This window comes from Chaetodon auriga, chromosome 20 (assembly GCF_051107435.1).
Source record: "Chaetodon auriga isolate fChaAug3 chromosome 20, fChaAug3.hap1, whole genome shotgun sequence".
Taxonomy (NCBI): Eukaryota; Metazoa; Chordata; class Actinopteri; order Chaetodontiformes; family Chaetodontidae; genus Chaetodon; species Chaetodon auriga.
The window spans coordinates 8,933,937-8,956,748 of record NC_135093.1 but is presented as its reverse complement, the minus strand read 5'-3'; the positions used below and the strand labels follow the sequence as shown (position 1 = coordinate 8,956,748).

Here is a 22,812-nt window from a genome sequence, read left to right as displayed (position 1 = left end):
CTCTAGTTCAACACAACAAGGTACTTGAAACGCAACACTTGAAAGACAGATGAAGGCAGAAAAGTGGGACACTTATCTGAAAAGTGTTGGAAAACATCTGAAATCCATATGGAAGGAGGCTATTCTGTCCTACTTGCATCCATTATTCAACAGGTAGCACATATATACGACACTGTATAGAAGCATCAGACACAGCAGCTTCATTCGGACCTTTAAGGGAACATGCTGGTGACATAATGACCTATATCCTGGAGCTCCTATTGGTGAGGTGTTAACATTTCCAGACAGCCCCTCAAAAAAGTGATGATGATGACGACGATGCATCCACGTTCCCCCCGACCATGTTGTGCCTCCCAGCAAACCACCGCTGCCGCAGTGACCTTGCTATTTGTCCATTTAAAGCCACCAAACAACGGCTTTCATGCAAAAAATATGCAACAGAAGCAAGATTAAAACCATTCAGGAGACTTAAAATAGAAAACCCATTTGATGATTTTTTTTCACTGGGATAAGCCACACTTGGGAAATCTGGGTCAAGACTTCCCTCATATTGTCTTCCTAAAAACTCATCTTTTAGTTATCAGCATTAATAATTCACGCTCAAGATTGAGGGCGCCGCATGTCTGAGTAACTCCTGACTGTTTACTTTCTTAGAGGGCCCCCGAAAAAATACCATCACAGCACATCAGGAAGTACGTGAGAGTGGTACTCACGCCGCCCAGGTTGACCTCTCTCTTGCCTCCCCTCGAGAATTGGCTGGTCAGCTGGTACAACATGGTGCGTCCACGCTTCCTGGCCTCGCTGAAGTGGGAGCCGCCCTTCCTCCTGCGCCTCTTGTCTTCTGAATCTGTCACACAATCACTCAGATCAGCGCATGCAATTAGATCATGAAATATGACAATATAATAGAACGCCTGAAATCTGTCAGGCCCATGTGCTGAATACTTTCTTTCTGTAGTTACACAAGTCTATTTCCCCGGCATCGTGCTTGGTATTTGCGGCAGACTGTCTCCAGGTTCCACTTGAAGACACACCGCTGCCCAAATCAAACTCCCCATTGCAAAAACATTGTCTGAGTTCAGCGAATGAATGCTGGCCCAAACAAAACCGCCGGGCAGAGTGTGACAGTGATGAACAGGAGTGCACGGACAAAATGAAAGCCGGGGGCCAGAGGATGGTCCGCTCGTAAATCATGCTCAAAGTAAGTAAATAACAGGAAGCTTTTGGTAATCGGGGCTTGTTGCCTACCTTCCTTCTTGCTGTTGTGGTGGCCCCTTCCATGGGTGTCAGTGACGTCCTTGAATGAGAAGAGGAAGAGGACCATTTCGCCCTTCTCGTTCTTTATGGGCACGATGTCTAACAGACACCAAAAGGCCACACCTGGAATAAAATCACAAACGTTCATTTAGCGCAGGGTTTACGTTACCTCATTTGCTGGATGAATGCAAATCCTCAACAGACACATCCGGGCCTGTGATTTCCCACGTCATGCCAGCTCTCACCATGTCTGCTGAGCCGTGGATAATTGTCAAGTATGGCACGGCCTTTCTAAAAATACACCACAAACTGGATGTGGATCATGTTCGGGAGGAATGAAGAGAAAGAGCAAGTGAGAGGGTTGGTTATAACAAGTCGGGCAGGGAAGGAGCACCATAGATCCAAGACCTTGCCATAACCCAATGCGCTCATTAGCAACCCTGCAGAAACTGTGCAGTGCCACCAAACAGACACTGTCCCTTGTGTGTGTGTGTGTGTGTGTGTGTGTGTGTGTGTGTGTGTGTGTGTTTGGCATAGACAAGGATAGAGGGGAAGAAAACGGTGTGGATGATGGTGTTGTAGCACAAGGCTGTGGGTGTTAATACAAACAGAGAGAAGCTATTTGTGTGTGTTTTTGAGCAGCAGGCACACACTCGAGAGGACTGTGTGTGTGTGTGTGTGTGTGTGTGTGTGTGTGTGTGTCTGCTGAATTTCTTTTTCTGTCTGACTTCATCATGAAAATCCTGCTAAAACTGTACCAGCCATGAATATTTTCCATTTTGGATTCTAGCTTTAACATCACTGTCTTTGTCCTCTTTTGCATTTCAGTCCCTCTTGGGTCTGAAACTGCATTCTATTATTTTTGGCCATATTACAAATGACCGTGCCATTGGCCTCATTAATGGTAGTGGCTTTGCCTCACAGTTACTTACTGTACTGTAAAAAAGTGTTTTTCGGCTACAGTACAGATTCGGTAATCCATCACCGTAATTAGCGGCTCACACACTTCGAGGCTGCAGGTTTGGATCTCTGTAGAAGGAACTTAATCCTTGTGTGCCAATCAAAGAGGCTTAAAGGGTGTTTTATGCTCTCTTTTCATGCATGACATCGTATTTTGAGCCCAAGACCTTGTCAGAAGGATTAGGTAGAAGTCAGAAGGAGTGGGTTATATTCAGGATTTAAACTACTTTAATAAACACACACAGAGACAGTATGTGCCGTACTTTGTCCTGCATTTACTTCATTAATAAAGTATCAAATATGTCTTTGAGAGTGACTTTATGCTTGTTTTTTCCAGCACACGTTTACTCCTTTTTGCGCTTCTGTTGAATGAATCACAAAGATGAGCTGGCAGCAAATTTCACTCGATCAATGCTGGTTTTGTATTAATTATAATAAGCACCAACTCCAACAAAAGAGCATGAATTGCACTGCTGACCTGCTGTACTTAAATTATGCATCACTGTGGAGATTCATAATTCCACCAAAATGTTCAGTTCTCATCCAAAAATAAATGTGCTCTTCATGATGTCAAGAACAAAAAAGAAAAAAAGTTTCACTCTGAGAACAGAACAGATGATCACAGCCTGATCAACCCAGAGCCGGATCTAAGAAAAATGACTGCCATTATACTTGAGTTTTTGATCAAGTGAACAAAAGATGACGGGGATGTTAATCGCTGGATGACTATTTTGCTTCGAAAAGAAACAAACAAACTAGAACATCTTTAAGTTATGTACAAATCGGCTCCGTCTCCTCTCCTGCACCCACCGTTCTTCTTGTAGAAGTGGACCTCGGCCTGGTACTCCTCTCGGCCCTCCAGAGCCTTCACCATCTGCTGGGCCACGTGCTCGCTGGTGTCGGCCCCGTACAGGAAGCGGCAGCTGCAGTTCTTCTGCATCACCTCGGTTCTCGTGAAGCCGGTCAGTTCGCAGAAGCCGTCTGAGCAGTAGACGATGGGGTAGCCACGGTGGCCTTGGGCGTTACCCAACAGGAAGTTACTGTCTGTGGGGGGGTGGGGCATGTAAAGGTGTTAGAGGGAGTGGAGCAGCATGGAGGCAGAAGGCTCAAGGCCAATGTGAAGAACCATAAACTGAGACATTTTGGAATTTTCAGGTTGCTCAAACCTGCCTGAACGCCAGTGAGTAACGGATAAGGAGCAGCCGGGTGCATTATGTCACAGTCTGAAGTTTGGCGCAAATTTGGTCTTTGCTCCAATCAAAGGGTGTTTAGCTCTTTGAACTCACGTCAAAGCTTTGCAGGTTTGGTTTGACGCTAGTTTACAACTTCAAAGTAAACATGAATCAGACTTTGGTGTGGACTCAGTTCCGGGCTAAATTAATTTCCCCCGGGCCTGGTCGTCTGGTGGCGGTCAGGGCTACTGATGTGGGTGATTGAAGGAATCTGTGTCCTGGGCTGCAGACAGCGAGATATAAAAACAGCTGACTGGAAATGAAAACGAGCACAAAGGTTAGCAATTGATTCCCATGTAACTCTTTAATTGATTGGTTGATGTGACCTGATAAAGGCTCAGACCTTAGAATTTGAAAAATGATTGCATAACAGCAGAAAGTATGACAGTGAAAAAGAGCGTCAGAGTGTCAATATAACTGTGGATTTAACTGAATGAGAAGACACATGATCTACAGTCCACTCGACCCAGCTATCATAGAGGAAATACGAGAGCAACATTAAACTATTAAATACATATGACGAGAAGTAAATAGAGCTTGAATTGTGCAACTAATTTCTCGTCAAATACAGATGATCTAAACTTTCCTACACTGAACTATTCCATGCATGACTTTCTTTTATATGAATACAGAAAAAAATCTATAATTCAAAGTAGATGAGCATGTGACTATAGCTTATGAAAATAGCTTTATATCAAATCTTTATTCAGGCCCTCTGATAGATTGAACCCAATTTCAAAATCCAATAAAACACTGGAATATTGTCAGCGACCCCTCCTCTTATGTTCCTTCACCTGTTCATTGCACGCTCATCTCAAAGTACTGATATCATGCCGTGCTTGTGAAGCTGCAGATGGAGAAATGCAATCTGCCTCCAGGACCTGCTGAAGATCTATAAGATCCACACATCTAACTGCCAAATTAAAGGGGTGGCTTATCAAGTCTGGAACGCAGGTTTTTACATAATGTGGATGGTATGATATCGGCACCAAAACATCTCTGCTTGGTTTCTCGCTCTGCTTTCAGCACCATGGACAGCTCTCCAGCAGCAGGCCTGCACCATGAGCTGTCTTCTTGCTGTATTTTGTCTGTGGGACATAAACACACAACGCCCGCCCTCCACTCTGCATACTTACATATACATTAATCTTGGTGACGTCACACATGTGACCTTGATAAGCGAAGGCAGGTTCTTGCTGCAGTGTGGCTTCTTTGTTAGACTTTGGCTATCAGTCTGTCAGAGCGACCAGTGGAAGGAGCTTTGAAATACAGTGCAGCCTGTTCACTTCTTGCATTTAACACTTCAAAACCGTATACACAGCAGTGTACTCAGTGCTGCTAAAACAAGATAAAAACTAATTGGGGGACTTCCACTGGCACGCACTTTTTATTTTTGCAGTATTTGACAAATGGAACATGACCAATACAGACACAATTAACCACATACTGCAGCTGAACCAGCTCATCTCAACAATAACATTGTGAGCTTTGAACTTTGGATTGCATTATATTCTCCAGCTATTCAGTCCACTCTCTAGATACAGCATGGATCCCATAAAACAGATATTCCCAAACGGTTTTTGTCCAGCATACTCCCACAAGCCCTATCTAATGGGCTCAAGTACTCCTTCATTGTGCCCATTTGGCTTTATGGATGTGGAAAAGTATGAGATATATAAAAGCAGAGAAAACCTGTGGCATTGGTGGATCCATGGCTGCACATGTGGAATTGTCAGTTAAGATTTTTTTTTATTATTTTTTCTTGTTTTTAGTCAGTTAAGTCAAGCTCATATTCCTGGAATAACTCAGAAACCCTGTAGAGGCACCTTATGTGGTACCTGTTGGGTTTTACTACACAAAGGGTGGACTTATCTACAAGTTAGGTGTGATGACATATTTATGCACATTTGTTTGCTAATTCTTTGCAAAAAGTCAGTGTTGAGGCATCAAACTTCCACAGGACTGGGCTTCTTTTGGCTGTTTAAATGAAAACATCAAACCCCAGATTTTCTGAATGCCGAGCAGAGAGGCAGCACACAGAGAGACACCGGTCTGAATTCTCCCGATTCCACAGAGACCGACCTAAGAAGGAGGAGTATTAAGCAGCTGCTGCAGCGCTTTCCACAATCTAGCACTTTAATTGGCCAGACTAAGCAGAAAGCAGTCCATAGGGGATGTCTTTTCTGAGCGGTGACAACCTTTCTTGGGTGTGCAGTGAGCAGCAACTAAACTGTCACCGTGGAATTAAAGAAAGAGACAGGCATTAGTCGGATCCATCAACAGGCAGATGGGGTTCTTTGCCTGTGCTATGAATTGCTGTTGTTGCTGTTCCCCAGACTTCAACATGGAAAAACTGAGATGTTTCTATTCTATAGTCTGCTGCAGGTTTGTGCTCATGAGGAGAGACTGATAACTGCTGCTTTTTATTGCTTACAGGCTTTTTTTTGTATAAAGTAACACCTGTTCAAGAGCTGTCTTTTCACATCTAAAAAAATCGCCCTAGAAACAATGGCTGAACACAATGCGGTAGCCTATCCAGCTGAAGAAAACAAAAAAAAACAACCAACCATGCCCTCTTTTTCATGTTCTATAAATTTCTGACACCCAAACTCAGTGAGCCAGCAAGTGTTAGAGAGCAACTGCATTCATCTCTGGTTTATGTAATGTTACCTATGAATAGGTACATCTCTACTCAGCATCCCTAAATCGGTCCTTCAAATAGGTCAAGGGCAGGTGTAGTCATAAATCACTTTCTAAGGATGTATCAAAACCAACAAGCCACAGTGGCCAAAGAAAACAAACTTATATGCTGCGTTTGGAGGAATGCAACCTGTGCTACTTCACCCTGTAGATCAGGTTAGTCACTGCTATGGGTACATATGTACCACACAGACATGACACTGGTATCAATCTTCTCATCTAACTCTCTCCAAAAGAAAGGAATTAAAAGCATTTCCCAAAAGGTAGAACTATTTGTTTAAGATGTTGACAGGTCTTGATCCTGAGCAGACCATTTTACATCCTGGAAACAAGTCTTTACTCCAGGATTTTTCTTATCTGGTAACTTTATAAACAAACAATCCAGCGCCCACTTGATAAACAGTTTGTGAATGTGTGTGTGTGCGTGTGAGAGATTGTGACAATGCTTCGACTCTTAGGCCGTAATCCTCTTCGGGGATATTGCTTTGAGTGGCCGCTCCGCTGCGCCAGCTTCCTTAATTACACATCTGTGCTGACTCGCTACAACTGTAATCTGACATGATGACGCCACATGCTACAGCTAACAACAAGCAGCATGTCCGTGTCACAGGAGTCCCACAGTGTATGAAAGACAGATGAAGCCCATGAGGCTTGGCCACTGCCTTGCCAGCTAATTACCACCCAACAGCATGTAATTACTTATTGGGGCATATGGGTGAGAGTGCAAGGAGAGGTGGACCTGCAGGGGAAAAGGTCTTTGGTCTGGTAAAGAGGCATCTGGTGAGTCAGTGGAAATTATATTTTGATGTCAGTGATTAATAAAACCATTTTCTAGACTTTAGAATGACACGTTGGCGACGTCAGGAGCAAACATCACGACAGAAGTATGTGTGCTGTTGTGATCTGAACCCTACAAAAGTCAAAATGACTGAGCAGAAAGCCTCACACCCACTGACACCTATATTCACACGCTGATGGAGGCAGAGCTGCCACATCAGGAGCAGATTTAGTGTCTTACTTACAGCGTCGAACTCAAAACATATCTAGGAGGAAACAGGGTTGAAACCATCTATCCTGCCATTCCTGAATGATCTCAGTGTCAGTTAAAGATTTCGATGATGCCAAATCAATGCTTAGATCACACCTGGAAAGCTAAATACCAGGAGGTTCAAAAGAAGCAGCAAAGGACGAGCACACACAATAGCTTCAGCTCTCCACTGGCTTCTGTCTGCAGTGTTCTGACCTTTGCAGCTGCCTATTAAGACCCGCTCATCAGCTGGGTAACAATGAGCTCCGTAAGGTTCAGTCTGACAGTCCTTCCTGTCTCTGCTTTGGTTCTTCGCTCGCCTTCTAACAGGAAAGTGTTAAGGGGGGAAAATAAACCCCGTTCTTATCTCTGCCTGCAGCTGCCCCGTGGTTACGCTGCCCCACAGGGCGAGCGCTGCTGTCAATGTAAAAACGCTGCCGGGCAGGTCGTGTAAAGAAGCTGGGGGAGTTGGGGATGGGTGTAAAGGACAGGCGTGCATGCTGTGACACGCACACGACAGGCACAGCACAGTGCCAGTGGTGCAACTACTGCAAGGTCCAGGTTTTAGCCTTTGTGTGACAACAAACATCTGCCACGCCGAAATGACCTGGAGCAAAATACAGCTCCAGAGGTGCTGTTCTGTGAGGTGACCCTCACCTTTGACCTCACAGAACTTTCCCTCAGGGATAAATACGGAAACATGCAAACACATATAAAATCAACATATATCGTAAAAACACGTCAAACACCAAACCCTGAGCCCAGGCGCTCAAAACACACAGTGCTGGAGGAAGCACTGAGATCATTTACTCAGTAAGTGATTTGTAAGAAGAATTACCAAAATGCATCTCCCTTATTAATCTGCCAATTTACCCTCTACATCCCCTCAGAGGGGCAGAGGGGTTCTTTATACGTCAGTCTAGTCTGACTCACTGATCCTTCATCTGACTGAAGTTAGAATCTGTGGCCTCCATCATGGCTCTGAAATATCAGCAGTGTAACTGTGCTGTGAGTTGATAAATCCACGACGCTGTCCGTGGTGCTGAAGCAGCAGATGGATTTGTGATTGTGCCTTTTTCTCTCAGTCCCTCTCTCCAGTTAGTTTTACCTCAGATCTATAATATTCTATAAACTACTATAAACTACTACTTCTCTAAAGTACTCAGTGCAGAAAAATGGCCCCTGTGATATTATAGCTTTCTATATCATTAGATTATCATTACTGTATGTATTAAAATCAGGATCTTGCTGTTGTACTTGGTTGAGGTGGAGCTCATTTTGAACTATTTTGTGTAGAACAGCAGCTAATAATTCTTTTCATTATGGATTAGTCTGCTGATTAGTCCAAACCTCAGGATTATTGAAATAACAAGAATTAAAAGCAAATCATCACATATGTGAAACTGGAACCATGATTTTTTTTTTCTACATGAAAAATGACTGAAATGATTCACAATTAATTTTCTGTCACATGCACAAAAAAATCCTAGGGGGACAGGAACGCTGACATTGCCAAGAGGCAAATGCTGTGCTGTGCAGTGCCAAAGGTTACTGACTTAACCTGTTCTGACATTTTGCATATAGTGGTGGTGGTGGTGGTGGTGGGGGGGGGGGGGGGGTCTCTATGCTTCCTCTTCTGTGATATGCTGAGCAATTTTCTCAGCCCAGGAAGTGATGAATTAAAATCTTAAAATTGCTTTGAGTTTTACAAAGGTTATTCCCCAAGTCATCACAGTCCAGTCAATATTTATTAGCATGAACGACTCTCCCTCACAGCCACAAACTGGAGAAACTACACTGAAACCCCCTGACGGCATAAAAATGTGGAATGTGAAGCTGCACAATATATAAAGACTGGGGGAGCTTTTAAAACCAAACGGCTCTATTGTTTGTCCCAGCAGAGTTTCCAAGTAGTTATGCTTTGCACAAAGACACAGTGTGGAGCGTACAGGAAGCAGTCTGGGTAATTATATGGACATGCTGCAAAATAAATGCAGTAGGATAATGATGTTTACATAAATAATTACCTCATGTAGATTATACTTATTGTAAATAGCAGTCTGGGAAAGGGGCTGTGTCTGAGTGACACGTTAGACAAAAATCTGTCAGTGCTGCAGCTCAGTAAACACTGCTGCTTTCTTTTGTTCTGCTCATCTAAAAACATTTTTTCAACTAATCTGACTATCGCACTGAAAATATGTGGCAGGCATCATGTTTTACATATTTTAGGACTGCATAGCGTAAAGTTTGTTCTGATGTGTTATCCATATTATTTATTGACTCCTCTGGTCACACTTAAACATATATGAATGTTGAAAAATATGAAAAAATTAACCTCCGTCAGTCTTGTCTTCCTATTGGAGTGACACACTGGATAAATCTTCTGCACAATGTTTGAGTGTGTGGCTGCTCAGTCAGCAGTGCTGCTTTCTGTGGTTTTGCTGATCTAAGGGCACTTGACTTCATTTTCCAAATTGTAGAATTAGTGAAGAAATATGTGGCACACATAATGTTTTACATATTTTAAGGATGCAACATGTTTTTAAATGTAACCATGTGTAAATCACGCCTGTACACTTACTATATAGATTTAATGGGGTTTAATTAATTCTCCTCCATAATTTAAGCCTGTATTGAATATTGAACAATGTAAAACACTAAATTATAACAAATTTCTATTAAAATTACCAAAAAACATAACCAGGAATGATGGTTTAAGGATTTAACTGAAGCTGAAAGTCACACCTAGAGCTGCACAGGAGCCCAAATTTCTTGGCTTTGGAGACTGTATGTAACACTTTAAACTCATGTCTTCCACCTGGAGGAATTTTAACAAAGCATTTAAAGATACCCTCATGACATGTCTTAACACATAAAAACACTCTGAATAATAATTAGTCTCATACTGTTTTTCCACAAGTTGAATACTGCAGCATGACTGCCTTCCAACATGGCTGTGATGTCGCCTGAAACTCAGATTTAACCTGACAAACTCTCCAACTTCGGCACATGAGCGAGAAAACTCTGCACAGCGAACGCCAAACTGAGTGACTTCAACAAGCGCTGCAGCTTGAACAGTTTGAGGTTACACTGAATTGCATCGCAGCTGCACGACCCACAATGCCTCTTGTTTTAAGACGTCTCATTCCGAAAACAAGAGACCAGCTGCGTTGTAAAAGTCCTTGATTGGAAGGCAAGTTCAAGTGTTTTCTCTTTAGCGGACCATCTTTTTCTCAAAGACCAAACTGCTCAAGCATCATCCATGTCAAGTGGCGGGACCCTGTCGCCCCGGCAACAGGAAGGAAGCTATTTTGAGCCGTGGGCACTTTGCCACTCCTCTTGGAGCCACAGCCTTATGGTGGCTTTCAGATTGGCTTGGAAGGGGCAGAAGCTGGCATGTAGTTGCAAAGATGTGTATCCTGCTGCTACGACACGCTTTTATCTCGGCCTCCTGTTGCTCTAAAGGGCCTTTGTTGGGTTATTTATTCACAAGCGTGCAGGAGAGCGAATAAACACAGAAAGTATAGCAGTGTAACTTTAATGTAAAGTGGTGGATGTAAGCTCATTTGTCTTGTCCAGCGCTTCAGGAGGGCTGCAGGACTTCTGATGTTGAATAAGCTCTGTAGTTTGTTGAGAAATGGTGTTACACAGTAGAAAAGACATTTAGCCTGAAAGGGAACTTTCCCTCTCGCTCCCTTCTGCCGGGAGGTCAGAGAGGAGGTTCAACCAGAGAGCAGCCCTCTGGAGCTGGCAGGCAGGGAGTCCATGTTTAGCTCAAGGACTCTTCAGCAGGGCAGATGCAACACGGGGGCACGACCCCTGCTCCTCCAGCTGAACTGTGCACGACCTGCGTCATCTCCAGATTCAATGTGTGTATCCTCACATCTCACAAACCTCTTCATTTTTACTTTACAGTCGGCGCTACGTGAGAACAATTCCTGATGAGCAATGTGTCAGGGCGCTTTAAGCTCTTCAGAGATCCCCTAACACCTCATTAGAACGCCTGACTCACAAGTCAAAGCTATAATTGCATACCCTACACATCAATTACACAGTAATGTCACACATTTCACTGTGTTTATTTCCCCAAGTCGAACCGAGGCCCAGCGCGGAGAATAACTTCGAGCCAGCCGCTCAGTCAGGCTGCTACAGCAGAGGGAGGACAGGTTGAATCGACGAGCAACAACAAAACACAGACTTCCCTACGGTATTTGTTTACAATGAGCCACAACCTCCCCTGGGGTGGCACAAGGTACAAAACAAGAGACAGAAGCCAAGCAGAAACGGCAGTGCTGCCCGTCGGCTGCAGCGGCTAGTGTGGAGCTAACTGTGTGAAACAAATGTGAAAAGACAACATGATATCTGAAGGTCAATTTTCCGCTTCTGTCTTACTATAAAGCAAACTTTTCCCTGCATCCCACTGCAACCACCAGCAGATTTTTGATTCAGCACCACAGAGCGACCTGAGCACAAATGTGTCTCGTTCACATTCAGGTTCAAGCATGAAAAGAAATTCATTCATATTCTGGCAGTGGAAGAGAAAACACCAAGCATGCTGCCACCAGGAGTTTTTTTCTTATTTCCTGTGATGACATGCAACAAGAGTAAGTTGTGTGAAAAACTACAAGCACCAAAATAACTCATCCTCAAGAGTGTTTCCACTGTACTTACGGGTGCCATCAAAGCGTGTTGCGATGGTGTCCAGAAAGGTGTTCTGCGGGGCCAGGAGGCCCTTCATCACCGGCATCTTGACCCAGATGTGGGATGGCCAACAGCTGGCTGGAGGTCACACCATCCCAGAGGCACAGCAGGTGGCTTCCAGGGCGTCTCAGCAGGCGCAGGAGGAGACTTTGACGGTGGCAGTCCAGTGCCGGTCGCGGAGACACACATTTACAGCCACCCTTCTCCAAGCGGCGCCTCTCCCAAAGACAACAGTGCAGTCTGGGGAAGACTAAAATAGCCCGCTTCAACAAATGCAGAGGTGCAGGTGTGGGTAGCCTAGATAAGTCGAAATTAAGAGTAGCAATCACCAGCAGCTGCTCGGCCAGCAAAGAGGGATCAAATCCAGGTGACGCTGAGATCCGAGGAGCTTCAGATCAGTCAGCTCAGCTGTTGCTTGTCTGCACCTTTCAGCCGGAGAGCTCACTCCATCAGCAACGTGGAGGAAGTTATCCTTTAAGTCCACTGCGCTTCCCATCTATAGGAGCAAGAATCTGCAAGACAACAATGACATGATGTGTCTGCACGTCTCGCATCCCTCAGCTCAGAGCTCTGTCGGGATGCTGTGGCAGAGTAGTTGCATCTTCTTGAGCTTTCTCCCTTCCTCGCTACTCTCTCTCTCTCTCTCTCTCTCTCTCTCTCTCTCTCTCTCTCTCTCTCTCTCTCTCTCTCTCTCTCCTGCTCCCAACCACTCCTGTGATATCCCAGCCAATGAGATGCTGGCATCCTCTGTGGGGACCTGTTTTCATCTGTGGTGGGGGTATAGAGGGAGGGAGAGAGAGTGAGAGTGGAGGTGAGGAGGGAGGGAGGGAGGATGCTTTTGGAGCAGCTGACAGCACCATTACACCCCATAGTGCTACTATCAGCACATGGCTTTTGTGTGCATGTCTGCAAATCAAGGAAAGATGGATCACCTGCATGTTGGTCAATGGAGCCTATTGTATTCAGTTGGACTGTGTGCTGTTTTGTCTTGGGAGTCTGACTCAAGGGACATTGTGAGAGCGGGGCGGGGAGTGGGAGAGAAATATTCAGATGTATTTCTCACATAACTGAAGGAGCTGCACAAGTTATAAGGACTGTAGCAGGAAAATGTCATTCCTAGAGTATTGTTGTCTCAAACTCATCTCTTCTGGATGGAGCTGGTCACTGCTGCCCTCCCAGCCCCTACAGTATCCTCATCAGAGAATTAAGGCTCTGGGATAAAAGCGGCTAAGAGCAGATTAAAAGGATAAGCCTGGAGATGTTTTTCATGAGGACTTGATGCTAAACACACCAAAGCAATGCCGTCTTAACTCACTTTGACCCGAGCAAATAACACAGCTTAGCTGGCGAGGGGAATACCTCCGGATAGTGAAGGTGCTTAACAGCAGCGCTTGTTTATCGTAAATCATATCATTTTTGATGAGTTTTGTCAACAGTAATCTCATTAGATTGTACAGTAATCAGGGAAAGCGGATCCTGCTATTAATCCAATTAATGTAACTTTCATTAAATATTCATTCTTTTAAACGACAGGAAGAAACCTGATAATTAGGGGCTGATTGTTGAGACGACTTCTCCCGTTCTCTGAATCTGTAAATTAGTTGTATTTACATAATTTGTCCATTTTAAAATGTCTGCATCTTTTTGCAGAAGGTGTTCATTCTAAAGTGCACAACGGGAGGTTTTCAGGAGGAAGAATGGAAAATTGCTCCTTTTTTGTCACTGTGATTTATGCAGAGCTTGAGGACAGAACCCACGGCGGCATTTGAGTTGTATAGATTTACCCAGATGATAGAAGAAAACCTTGAAGAGATCGTACAACAATATATCATTCTGAAGCCTTTTCTTAGGCCTTTCAGCAACCTCAAATTCATATGCAAATGATCAATTAGACGGTCACGACTGTTTTTTTTTGTGGAACATATAAGGTACTTGTGGCTTAACATAGAAAATTTTTTGACTTTTAATGCCTGTCAAAAATAAATAATATGTTCACAATATATTGCCCAGGCCACGTATAAAGTGTAACCTAATGCAAATTGGGAGAGCAGTAAACAAAAATGGATGAGAAAAGAAATAGAAATATACTTGTGGGGGCGTTGGTAATCTTGAAAAGTTGAGCCGATTCAGCAGCTGCGTGGGCGTCTCCTCAAGCCAGAAATGAAGTTTGTAATCTTTAGGGTGAAAAAAAAAAAAAGAGAAAAGTTTGGCTTACATCTTGATTGACAGACTTAGCAGCAACTGCAGATATCAGAGATGAGAATAAGCAGGTCAAGAAAGTGGTGAATGATAATGACCCCCCCCCCCCCCCCCCCTTTTTTTTTTCAGTATGCATGATTTTAGGTTGAAGAACAACATGTGGTTCTGATAAATTCTAGCTTGAGTGGAGGGAGAAGACAGTTTCTGAGCTTGTCATCGTTACTCTGTCAGTCAGGAAAATGCTGGAGAGATGGTGGAGGTGATTAAAAATGCCCAATTAAGCCATCCAGCAGGCAGCACAGGTGCGCTGCATTTAGAGAAAAGGAGGGAAAAAAAAGAGAGCCAGTGAAAGTAAAAGACTGGCTTTCAGACTGTAAGAAAGTATTGTTCACCCTCTCGGATCCTATTCAAGCCCTGGCAGCCCTACACTGCTATCTATTTTTAATGGCTTCTCATTGTGGGTTCTTCTTGTAGTTCATCCATCTCTGCTTGTCACTAATAAAGAGGCTTATCCATTAAACATGCTCACTATCTACTCTGCAGTCTAATACCACAGAGTGACGCACATGCGGCCAGGTGAAATATTACGCCGACTACATTTCCCACAGTTCTCAGCTCTGCAGGGACTGCTGGCATTTGCCCTGATTTGATTTCTTTATTTATGTATTTTTTGAGGTGAAACTTGAGGGATTTGACTTGATTTGAACTTTAAATCTTTTGCTATTATTTACAAACAGAACTCGCATTTACTGTTTTAAACTTGAATGAAAATCCACAGGCCTAATCCTGACTTAAACTGGAAGATAGATAAGCTCTGAAGCCGCCATCATTCGCTCAACATGCAACATCCCTTCCTCTCAATTAAATACGTCCTCCTTCTCTCAGCAAACCCATTGAGAAATCAGGCCTGCCATTCTCAAATCTCTGCTGTTTACATTGAATTAACTCGTGTCTGAGCAGATGTGCTTTGAAGCGCTTTGTGTTTGTGTCAGCCCTCAAGGCACGTGAGGAAGACAGACACAGCAAGACACACACCATCTCACCAGACACCAAGCGGAGAAAGATGACAGTCTGTAATGAATAAACAAAACCGCTGAAAGCATGGATTAAAAAAACAGGGCCATGCTTTATTTACCTGCCATGCTGTCATTATTTTGTAATCTGGGGCAGCATTGATTATGCGCGATAAAAACAAGACTTTCAGCACCACAGGGGCTTTCAGAGACAGGATTTATCCCTATCCTTGGTTTGCCCAAGTTGTTGTTGTTGTGGCAGTATGAACAAAAAACGTTTAGATTATTAGATTGCTGTTGAATGAGTAAGTCACATGTTCAAAAGATAGCTAATTTAGTCAGAAACTTGGAAAAAAAAATCTTATTTGACACTGGTGGACTTTCAGTACATTGATTTTCTTTCTGGTGGAGAACTGGATTATAAGATTGATAAAACTGTCATGTCTCTACATTACATATGAGGCTACAGCCAGCAACCAGTTAGCATAGCTTAGTATAAAGACTGGAAACAGAGGGAAACAGCTAGCCTGGCTCTATTGAAAAGTAAGTCCACCTACCCGTGCATCTAAAGCTCACTGATACATCTGGTGTGTTTGATTTCTAATAATAAGAGATTTGATATATATAATGCCTTATCATGATACCCAAAGTGCTTAAGTGAAAGGGGGAAATTCACCTCAACCACCACCAATGTGTAGCACCCACCTGGGTGATGCACGACCGCCATCTTGAACCAGAAGGCTCGCCACACATCAAGGCGTGGGGAAGGAGGGAAACCTTGAGCCAGTTACACAGGGGGACGTTTGGGCGGCCAGATGGAGGCAGCCAGGTTGGGAGCTCTGCCAAGACACAGCAGAACCCCCTACTCTTTGTGATAAACGCCATAGATCCTAAATGGCCACAGTGAATCACGACTTTATCTTTAACGTCTCACCGGAAGGACGGGGTCTCTTACAGGCACGCGCCCCAAACACTGTGCAGAAACTTCGCGATTAATTGGGACCAGAGGGAAGACTGCCCCCTACTGGCCCACCAACACAACTTCAGCAGCAAGTTTGGCGAGTATAAAAGTTATTTCCTGGCAACTTGGGAAAAAAAAACACAATTTGTTGTTTTTACGCTTCGGGCATGGTAACGTTATCAATGTACGCCGCAAAGAAAATTAGCGTAGCTCCAAAATTGTCTCAGTATTCCTTTGAGCTTCAGCACCAGCCGCCTAACACGAGGCTGACACTAGGCGTCTTGCTTCAAGTCATTAATCAGCCTCCTGTAACCTCTGATGTGCTGCAGAACATGAGAAGATGACAGACTTTCACAGCTTCAGGTAACCGCTGTCAAACCATTTAAAACCTCCAGAGAGGAAAACATCATCTCACCCAAATGCTGTTATTTTCATTTAACCCCTGTTTTGGTGTGATCGCACTATGAACCTGAAGCCAAGATAAAGCGAGAGCAGTGTCAAATCTCACGCTGAAATGGGACGTTACTATAAATACTAGCCCACTTTGTGAACGGGGGGACCTGCGGGAGAGGAGCGAGTCCTGCAACAACACACGAGGGTGACAGGCTCTCAGATGAGGGCTTGTTTCCTACTCAACTGCTTGGTTCCTCCAGCTTCCACAACATAATAAATGCCTACTTTGGTTAGATGAAATATCTCATTAAATTAAATAGTGATGTTGGGGTCAGCCACTGTTGTAGGTCTACTTTCACTTAACTTCCAGCAAAAATAACCTCTCTGATTGCCTGTAGTGACAGTCATGACCAAGAATCCAGTTTTTAGACAGTAGCAGACGATAAGACAAAGTATTGAACTGCTGAAGTGTAGAAAACAATGAATAGCAGCTCCTGTGAGCCTTATATATTGGACTAGCCCCCCCTAGTGGTGACTTTGAAGTCCAGGCACTGGCGTTGTAGCTGAGGAGAGAAATCAGATGGTCAAGAGTAAATTCAAGCCAATGTTTGCTGCCTGTTTTCATGGAGAAACATCATCTGCAATGAATCTTACCATTAATCTGCTTATCTGGCTTTAAGGGCTTATGGTGGGAGGTTGTGAGGGAAAGCTGCATTAACTGAACATGGTGTGGTATGAATTGTATGCTTACCTTCTGCAACCCACAGAGGATACTGAAGCAACAAGACAAAACATCGGCTGCTTTCGAGTCCAGATTGTGATAAAAGGAGCGCGAGCTGCTGAGCCGATTGTGCGAAACCTCTAATTTCCCTTTAAATGGCTTTGATTTGCCACTTATAGGAGATCACAACCTACATGCGAATTTGCTTTCCAAACAGAACAAAATCATAGTTTAGTAGTAAAAGGGTTTAGGATGCTGTTCTCTGTTGCACCCCCCTTCCACGAGGCATACAAGAGGGATTTATTTTTAGATATAAATCTTGCCAAATGTTGCTTTAATCTTCACGGTGACTGCACTTATGGGACAATGGGAACGTGGTGATGCTGCATTCAATAACACCAGATGGTATCAATTGAAAGGATCATACTGTTATAACTGTGTATCAGCGCAAACATTTCACAAGCTCAACTGTCTGGGTGTTATTTTGCTTTTTCCTCAGCTGCCATAAAAAACACTTTTTTCCCCCTCACACATCACCCCAGTAGTGATAAGGCAGCGAAATGAAATCCTGGGCAGACACACTGTGTAGAAACATGTATGTGCAGTCTCACACTAGAAGGCTGTTCTCACATTCATCTGCTGAAAGCGAAAAGTCACAACTAGTCTGGAAGCCAATTCTGGTCCAGTGATGTGTGTGTGGTGTGAGGTGGAAACTCCGAACACTGAGAAAGGACTTTTCAGTGAAGTCATCTGGTGTCCAACAGCTAAACTTTGGAGATGAAAAAAATGCTTGCACATTCGTAGATTCTTGAATTTATATAAAGTTTTTTGTTGAACTGTGTGTGTGTGTGTGTGTGTGTATCTTGGAATACCCCAAAAATCCATATCAGTCAGGCTGTACTCTGATGAAACCTTTCATTAATCAAAACTACAGCTTTAACAGTTCACTTTAATAAAAATTATAAATATGGTTGAGAAAATAAATCGTTGAAATGAACATTTTTAATTGTTAAAAATGAATGCTGTTGTGTGTTTGTGTCAAGCGGTTCCCAAAGGCACAATTTATCAACTCACTGATGAGCGGCAGGTCAAAAAAAAAAAAAAAAAAAAAAAAACTGGAGACATGTCATTCAGTCGGCGCTCACCACAGTCTGAGTCCACAAACTTTGTCTCCTTCTCCACAGTGGAAGGTTTCAGGAAATGGTTTTCCCCAAGAGGAAGTCTGCATATTCTTTCCTGCGCAGCACGCGGTGCATCTTGAAGGTGTTGGGTGAGGTGTTCGAGAAGTCCATCATACGCTTGCGAAGTTCGTCGAACGCGCCCTGCGCCACCAGCTGCACCCTCATTGGTCCGATGCTGCCTTTGATGCGGAAAGACTTGTAGACGGCCGAGTCCTTCTGGAGACAGAGGTCCAACTGGAAAGGAAGTAGAGCGCATGTGAATTTCACGATGAAGGAGAAAAACAAGCTGTGTTGTGCTGCAGGCTACATTCATCTCACCTTGTATCGCTGCTCCTCTGTGAGGTTTCTCACACCTTTCAGCTCTATGAAGACCTGATAATGAGGATCTGAGCCCCCTATTGAATCTCCTACAACGGCACAGAGAAGTTCATTAGAGCGCAAACTGAACCTGACTAGGCACTCAGAGGTGTGACTCAGCGTGAGTCTTACCCATGATGCCGCTCTCAGCGCAGCAGTAGTCGACCAGCTGAGCTCCTGGCCACTGAGCAACAGCTTTCTTCAAAGCATCGAGGAACAGCGCCTCAGACACTTTCTCCCCTCGAACGCTCAACATCTGACCCCGTCTGACAGAAGACAAAGGGAGGTAATTTGACATGTTGTTTATTTTAAAGACCTGCGTATAGCACATGACATGCAGGATGGGAATCTACAGTAGATGCGTGGGAATGCCACAAAATGTACCTGTATTGAAACTCAACAATGGGACACTGGTTGTGGAATCCGACTACTTTCACAATGTCTCCAATGCGATATCTGCAACACAGCACAAACCAGTGTCATTATGGAGTCTGAGCACAGATCTTGTTCTTGCATGACATTATCAGACTTGAGATGCCGCTCATTTGATCTTGATAGCGTGCAGTCGAGTGAAACCGCACCACAACGGCAATGACACCCGGCAATTATTGAACGTAAATTCTCACTTTTTCCAGCGCACGACTCGACAAAGGAGCAGTTAATTAACAGAAATATTCCTAAAATTGACCTGTATTTCACGTATTTACTCCCTGAGCACATAACAAACATAACGTTGTCTGCATTCAAATCCTGCAGACTTTCGTCCATCATTAGATCCTTAAATGAAATCAGACCTGAAGAGTCCTGAAGCGTTCGTGATAACAAGCTCGTAGTTCTGTCCCTCCTTCACCTCCTCCATCAGCAGAGTGTGAGGCGTCTCCTCCTCCAGGCTGCTCTCTGGCAGGAACTCGCAGAACATTGAACGAGGACACAGCAGGTAGCGTCTGTTTGGCTCCTGAGGCCACAGGTTCACCCCTATTAGACCTGCCGGGGCCCGTATGCACAATTAGAGCTAATACTACTAATGACAGATGCGTTTCTTCTTCTTGGAGATGCAGCAACACATTTTATCTGTACTTTTATTGGTTGTTCCTACAACGGTGTCTGATATCAGGTGTGTTCACGTGCAGGTTCATACCTTCAGTAGCGGCGTAGAATGGCGAATAGAAAGGAACTCCGTGACAGTAGTTCTCCCTCAACATTTCCCCATAGATCTGATTGGAGCCCGAGTCCACCGCCAGAACCAGGTGGAGGTGAGGCCACAGCCGCTTGGCGATCCCACGGAAGCCGTCCTGGAAGTGGGCCCGGAGCTGAGCCGCCCTCTCCGGGTCCGGCTTCATCAGAGCCTCCAGCTTGGACCTCACTCCGGGCTCCAGAGCCAGAGCGCTGCTGACCTTTCCTCGTTCAATGTCCTCCACGAGCTCCTGCCAGCGATCCTAAGGGATGGAGAGGAGATGGGATGGAAATTACCTTTCTAATCCTCAGTACATCAAACAAATTACCAGAGCTTTTCTTTTGGTCAGGGCAAGGCTGACATCTGACTCAACATTTCATCCCACTTAACAAGAAAACGTCCCGCTGGGACTCAAACCGGGCATGCATGAAGGATACAGCACCACAGGACTTTTCCATCTAATCGGCAACTATATATTCCAGCTTTTTCTGCCTCCAATCACATAAAGTAGAAAGAAATCAAAGGAGTAGAAGCGACACATAAAAGTGTTTTCACACGACCATTATTTGTAAAATAAAACCTGACATGAGTTATGTGGTGTACCTGAAGAGCACTGAAAGCATAGAAGACTGTGGAGGCAAAGTTAGACTCCAGTGTTCCCACACTGGGATCTTTGAGGGCAAACAGGAGATGGAGGTAGAGGGTGTCCTTCTCACTGGGAACCTGAAAGAGAGGACCGGCGAAAGTATTGAGCAGTGTGTTTCAAATACTGTCAATCGGACATAACTAAACAAAGCTGATTATCTCGTACCTCAAAGGCCGGTGCTGGGGTGGTGTAGAGGTTGAGCATGTGACGGGAGGAGGCTGGTGTGGAGGAGTTTGGTCCGATGGGAATGCCGGCCTCAGACTGGCGAAACGTGGGGGAGTAGAAGATCTTGGTGGTTCGCTGGAGGCTGTCGGTCGCAGGAAAGGCTGTTCTCATGGCGTCCAGACACACAGTCACTCCCTGGGAAAAACACATAAATAATTATCATTATTGATCGTTTAATATGCACAACAGCCGGGTCAACACGTCATCAAGCTTCACCTGTAGGAAGAACTCAGTGTTGGTGTCCTTGGTGCTGAGCAGCATGGCGCTTTGGCCTGACGTCCCAGAGGTCATGGCCAGGATTAACAGCTTCTCGGCGATGATCACCTTCTCCTCTCCTGCCGCGATGCGTCTGATGAGCTCACGGTAGTGCTCGTACGTGGTGATAGGGTGACGTGCCCGGAAGCCATCAATGTCTGAAAAATAACAGGAAAACAGCTGATTTTAAAGTTTCTGTTGGTGAGTCTTTATAAACCACTTCACTTTTTTTTTTCTTTTTTTTTTATCATTTTGAGTATTTTCATTTTACCCTACTTATCACTTCACTACATTTCGGGGGGAAATATTGTACTTTTTACCCCTGTTCACTTAACTTTAGGTAGTAATTACAGATTCTGATTAATAATAAGTTAAAGTAAATACATTATATTGTTAGATTTGCTGAATTTCCTTCTCTTAGATGACTGTAAATTGAACAGGTTTAGGGTTTAAATGGAGGGACATTAATAGATTTGGGTGAATTGGGATTTTTAAAAAAAACAAAAACAAAAAAAAAAGTAGCCAGTAATGGATTTATAAGTCAGAAAAACCGTGAACAAATTGCTGCAGGGTTGTGTTTGGAGCCTGATCTCAGATTTCCTGGTGACGGCCCTGCGGTCTGTCCTGTCTGTGGGCTCCATACATTCACAACACACGAGGTTACATCACAGCACGACAGAGGACAAATCAGTGTCACTGCTACCTTCACAACACGCGCAGGTGTGGACGAAGTTACAAGCGTCCACTCGCACCGTCTCACTGCTCTCTTACCTTTAATGGAGCTGAACTCATACTGTTTTCCATAACTCGTGTTGGCGTTTCTCCTCAGCCGCTTCAGCAGAGTTTCCTCCTGGACTCGCTTCACATTCAGAGTCTCGGCTTCAAGTCTCCCTCTCTGCCGCCTGCCCAGCCAGCCCACTGCCTTCACGGCCAGATACTGGCTGAGCAGACTGCTCAGCGTCCGGTTTTCACCTTTCATTTTGGAGCTCATGTCCCTCCATACGAGCGCCATACCGGCCAGCGAGCACACACCGAGGGCGGCGGGCAGGAGAGGCGGCATCGCTGTGGACGAGAGCCGGCGTTACACAAGAGGCAAGAGCGGAAGAGGGGCCAGGTGGGGGCGCTGTTTGCCAACATTACACCGTTACTCGTGTCATATACGTTTAAGGCAGCTAACTGTTCACTGTTGTCCCATCAGGTTTCAATCACAGCGGCCTTTCGCATCGTTTCCACACTTTTAGCATCATCATATTTAACCTCCTTACCATGATTGTGTCCAATGATGGCGACAGCAGCCGATAAAACCACAAAACAAAGCGGCACAGCAACGTGGAACCAAGAGAAAGGCATCTATAACAAACAATGTCACCTAACGTATCTGTGTTTTTACTGTTCACGTTATTAATAATGTATAAAACGCAACTACGTGACACAAAAAGAGCCTGAACTTCTAGCTTTCGCAGCTGTCTGAGCTGCTTCCGTGTTTGGGTCGCAGCCTGCCGCGCTGATTGGCTGACCACAGGATGACGTAGTCTGTCTGATTGACACTCGACAGAAAACAAAACAAAACTTTTTATTCGAGAAAGTTGGTCCAGACTTATTCACAATTTTCAGGCAAATTCCAAACACATTAAATTAAAGTGGAAAGCTAGAATTTGCAACTGTACTCCCTTTTATTATATTTTATCTTCTTATTCTTATACACGTACGTACATACATACATACATACATACATACATACACTGTATATTGCTCTACTTTGAAAGAACAAAAACTAACAAAAAGAGTTTCATGCTTAAACAAGACCATA

The 22,812-nt window shown here is 44.3% G+C and overlaps 2 protein-coding genes across 2 annotated transcripts in view; both read right to left on the bottom strand.

The window, feature by feature from the left end:
• The window catches only part of kcnh4b (potassium voltage-gated channel, subfamily H (eag-related), member 4b), a 33,045-nt gene extending 20,982 nt beyond the window's left edge, over positions 1 to 12,063 (bottom strand). Inside the window, exons 1-4 of the mRNA XM_076760338.1 lie at positions 11,848 to 12,063; positions 3,028 to 3,261; positions 1,249 to 1,380; positions 714 to 847 (exon numbers count right to left, since the gene is read on the bottom strand). Of these exons, the coding sequence (XP_076616453.1) occupies positions 714 to 847; positions 1,249 to 1,380; positions 3,028 to 3,261; positions 11,848 to 11,923 (576 nt within the window). The 5' untranslated portion in view covers positions 11,924 to 12,063. The remainder of the gene's footprint in view (positions 1 to 713; positions 848 to 1,248; positions 1,381 to 3,027; positions 3,262 to 11,847) is intronic.
• A 5,471-nt stretch (positions 12,064 to 17,534) lies between these two features.
• ghdc (GH3 domain containing) lies at positions 17,535 to 22,488 on the bottom strand. The gene is made up of 11 exons (XM_076759139.1): positions 22,268 to 22,488; positions 21,774 to 22,064; positions 20,964 to 21,160; positions 20,688 to 20,882; positions 20,480 to 20,599; positions 19,841 to 20,138; positions 19,497 to 19,686; positions 19,087 to 19,158; positions 18,835 to 18,968; positions 18,664 to 18,752; positions 17,535 to 18,579 (listed from the first exon to the last, which is right to left on the bottom strand). The coding sequence occupies exons 1-11, from the start codon at positions 22,350 to 22,352 to the stop codon at positions 18,358 to 18,360; spliced, it is 1,893 nt and encodes a 630-aa protein (XP_076615254.1). The 5' UTR covers positions 22,353 to 22,488; the 3' UTR covers positions 17,535 to 18,357.
• Positions 22,489 to 22,812: the final 324 nt, after the last annotated feature.

Excerpts from the sequence above, each read along its gene's own strand:
- ghdc (XM_076759139.1), bottom strand. The coding sequence starts at position 22,352 with ATGCCTTTCTCTTGGTTCCACGTTGCTGTGCCGCTTTGTTTTGTGGTT. Across the intron at positions 20,139-20,479 it reads ATGCTTTCAGTGCTCTTCAG|GATCGCTGGCAGGAGCTCGT; the intron begins GTACACCACATA and ends TCCATCCCTTAG. Across the intron at positions 18,753-18,834 it reads CGCTGAGAGCGGCATCATGG|GAGATTCAATAGGGGGCTCA; the intron begins GTAAGACTCACG and ends GTGCCGTTGTAG.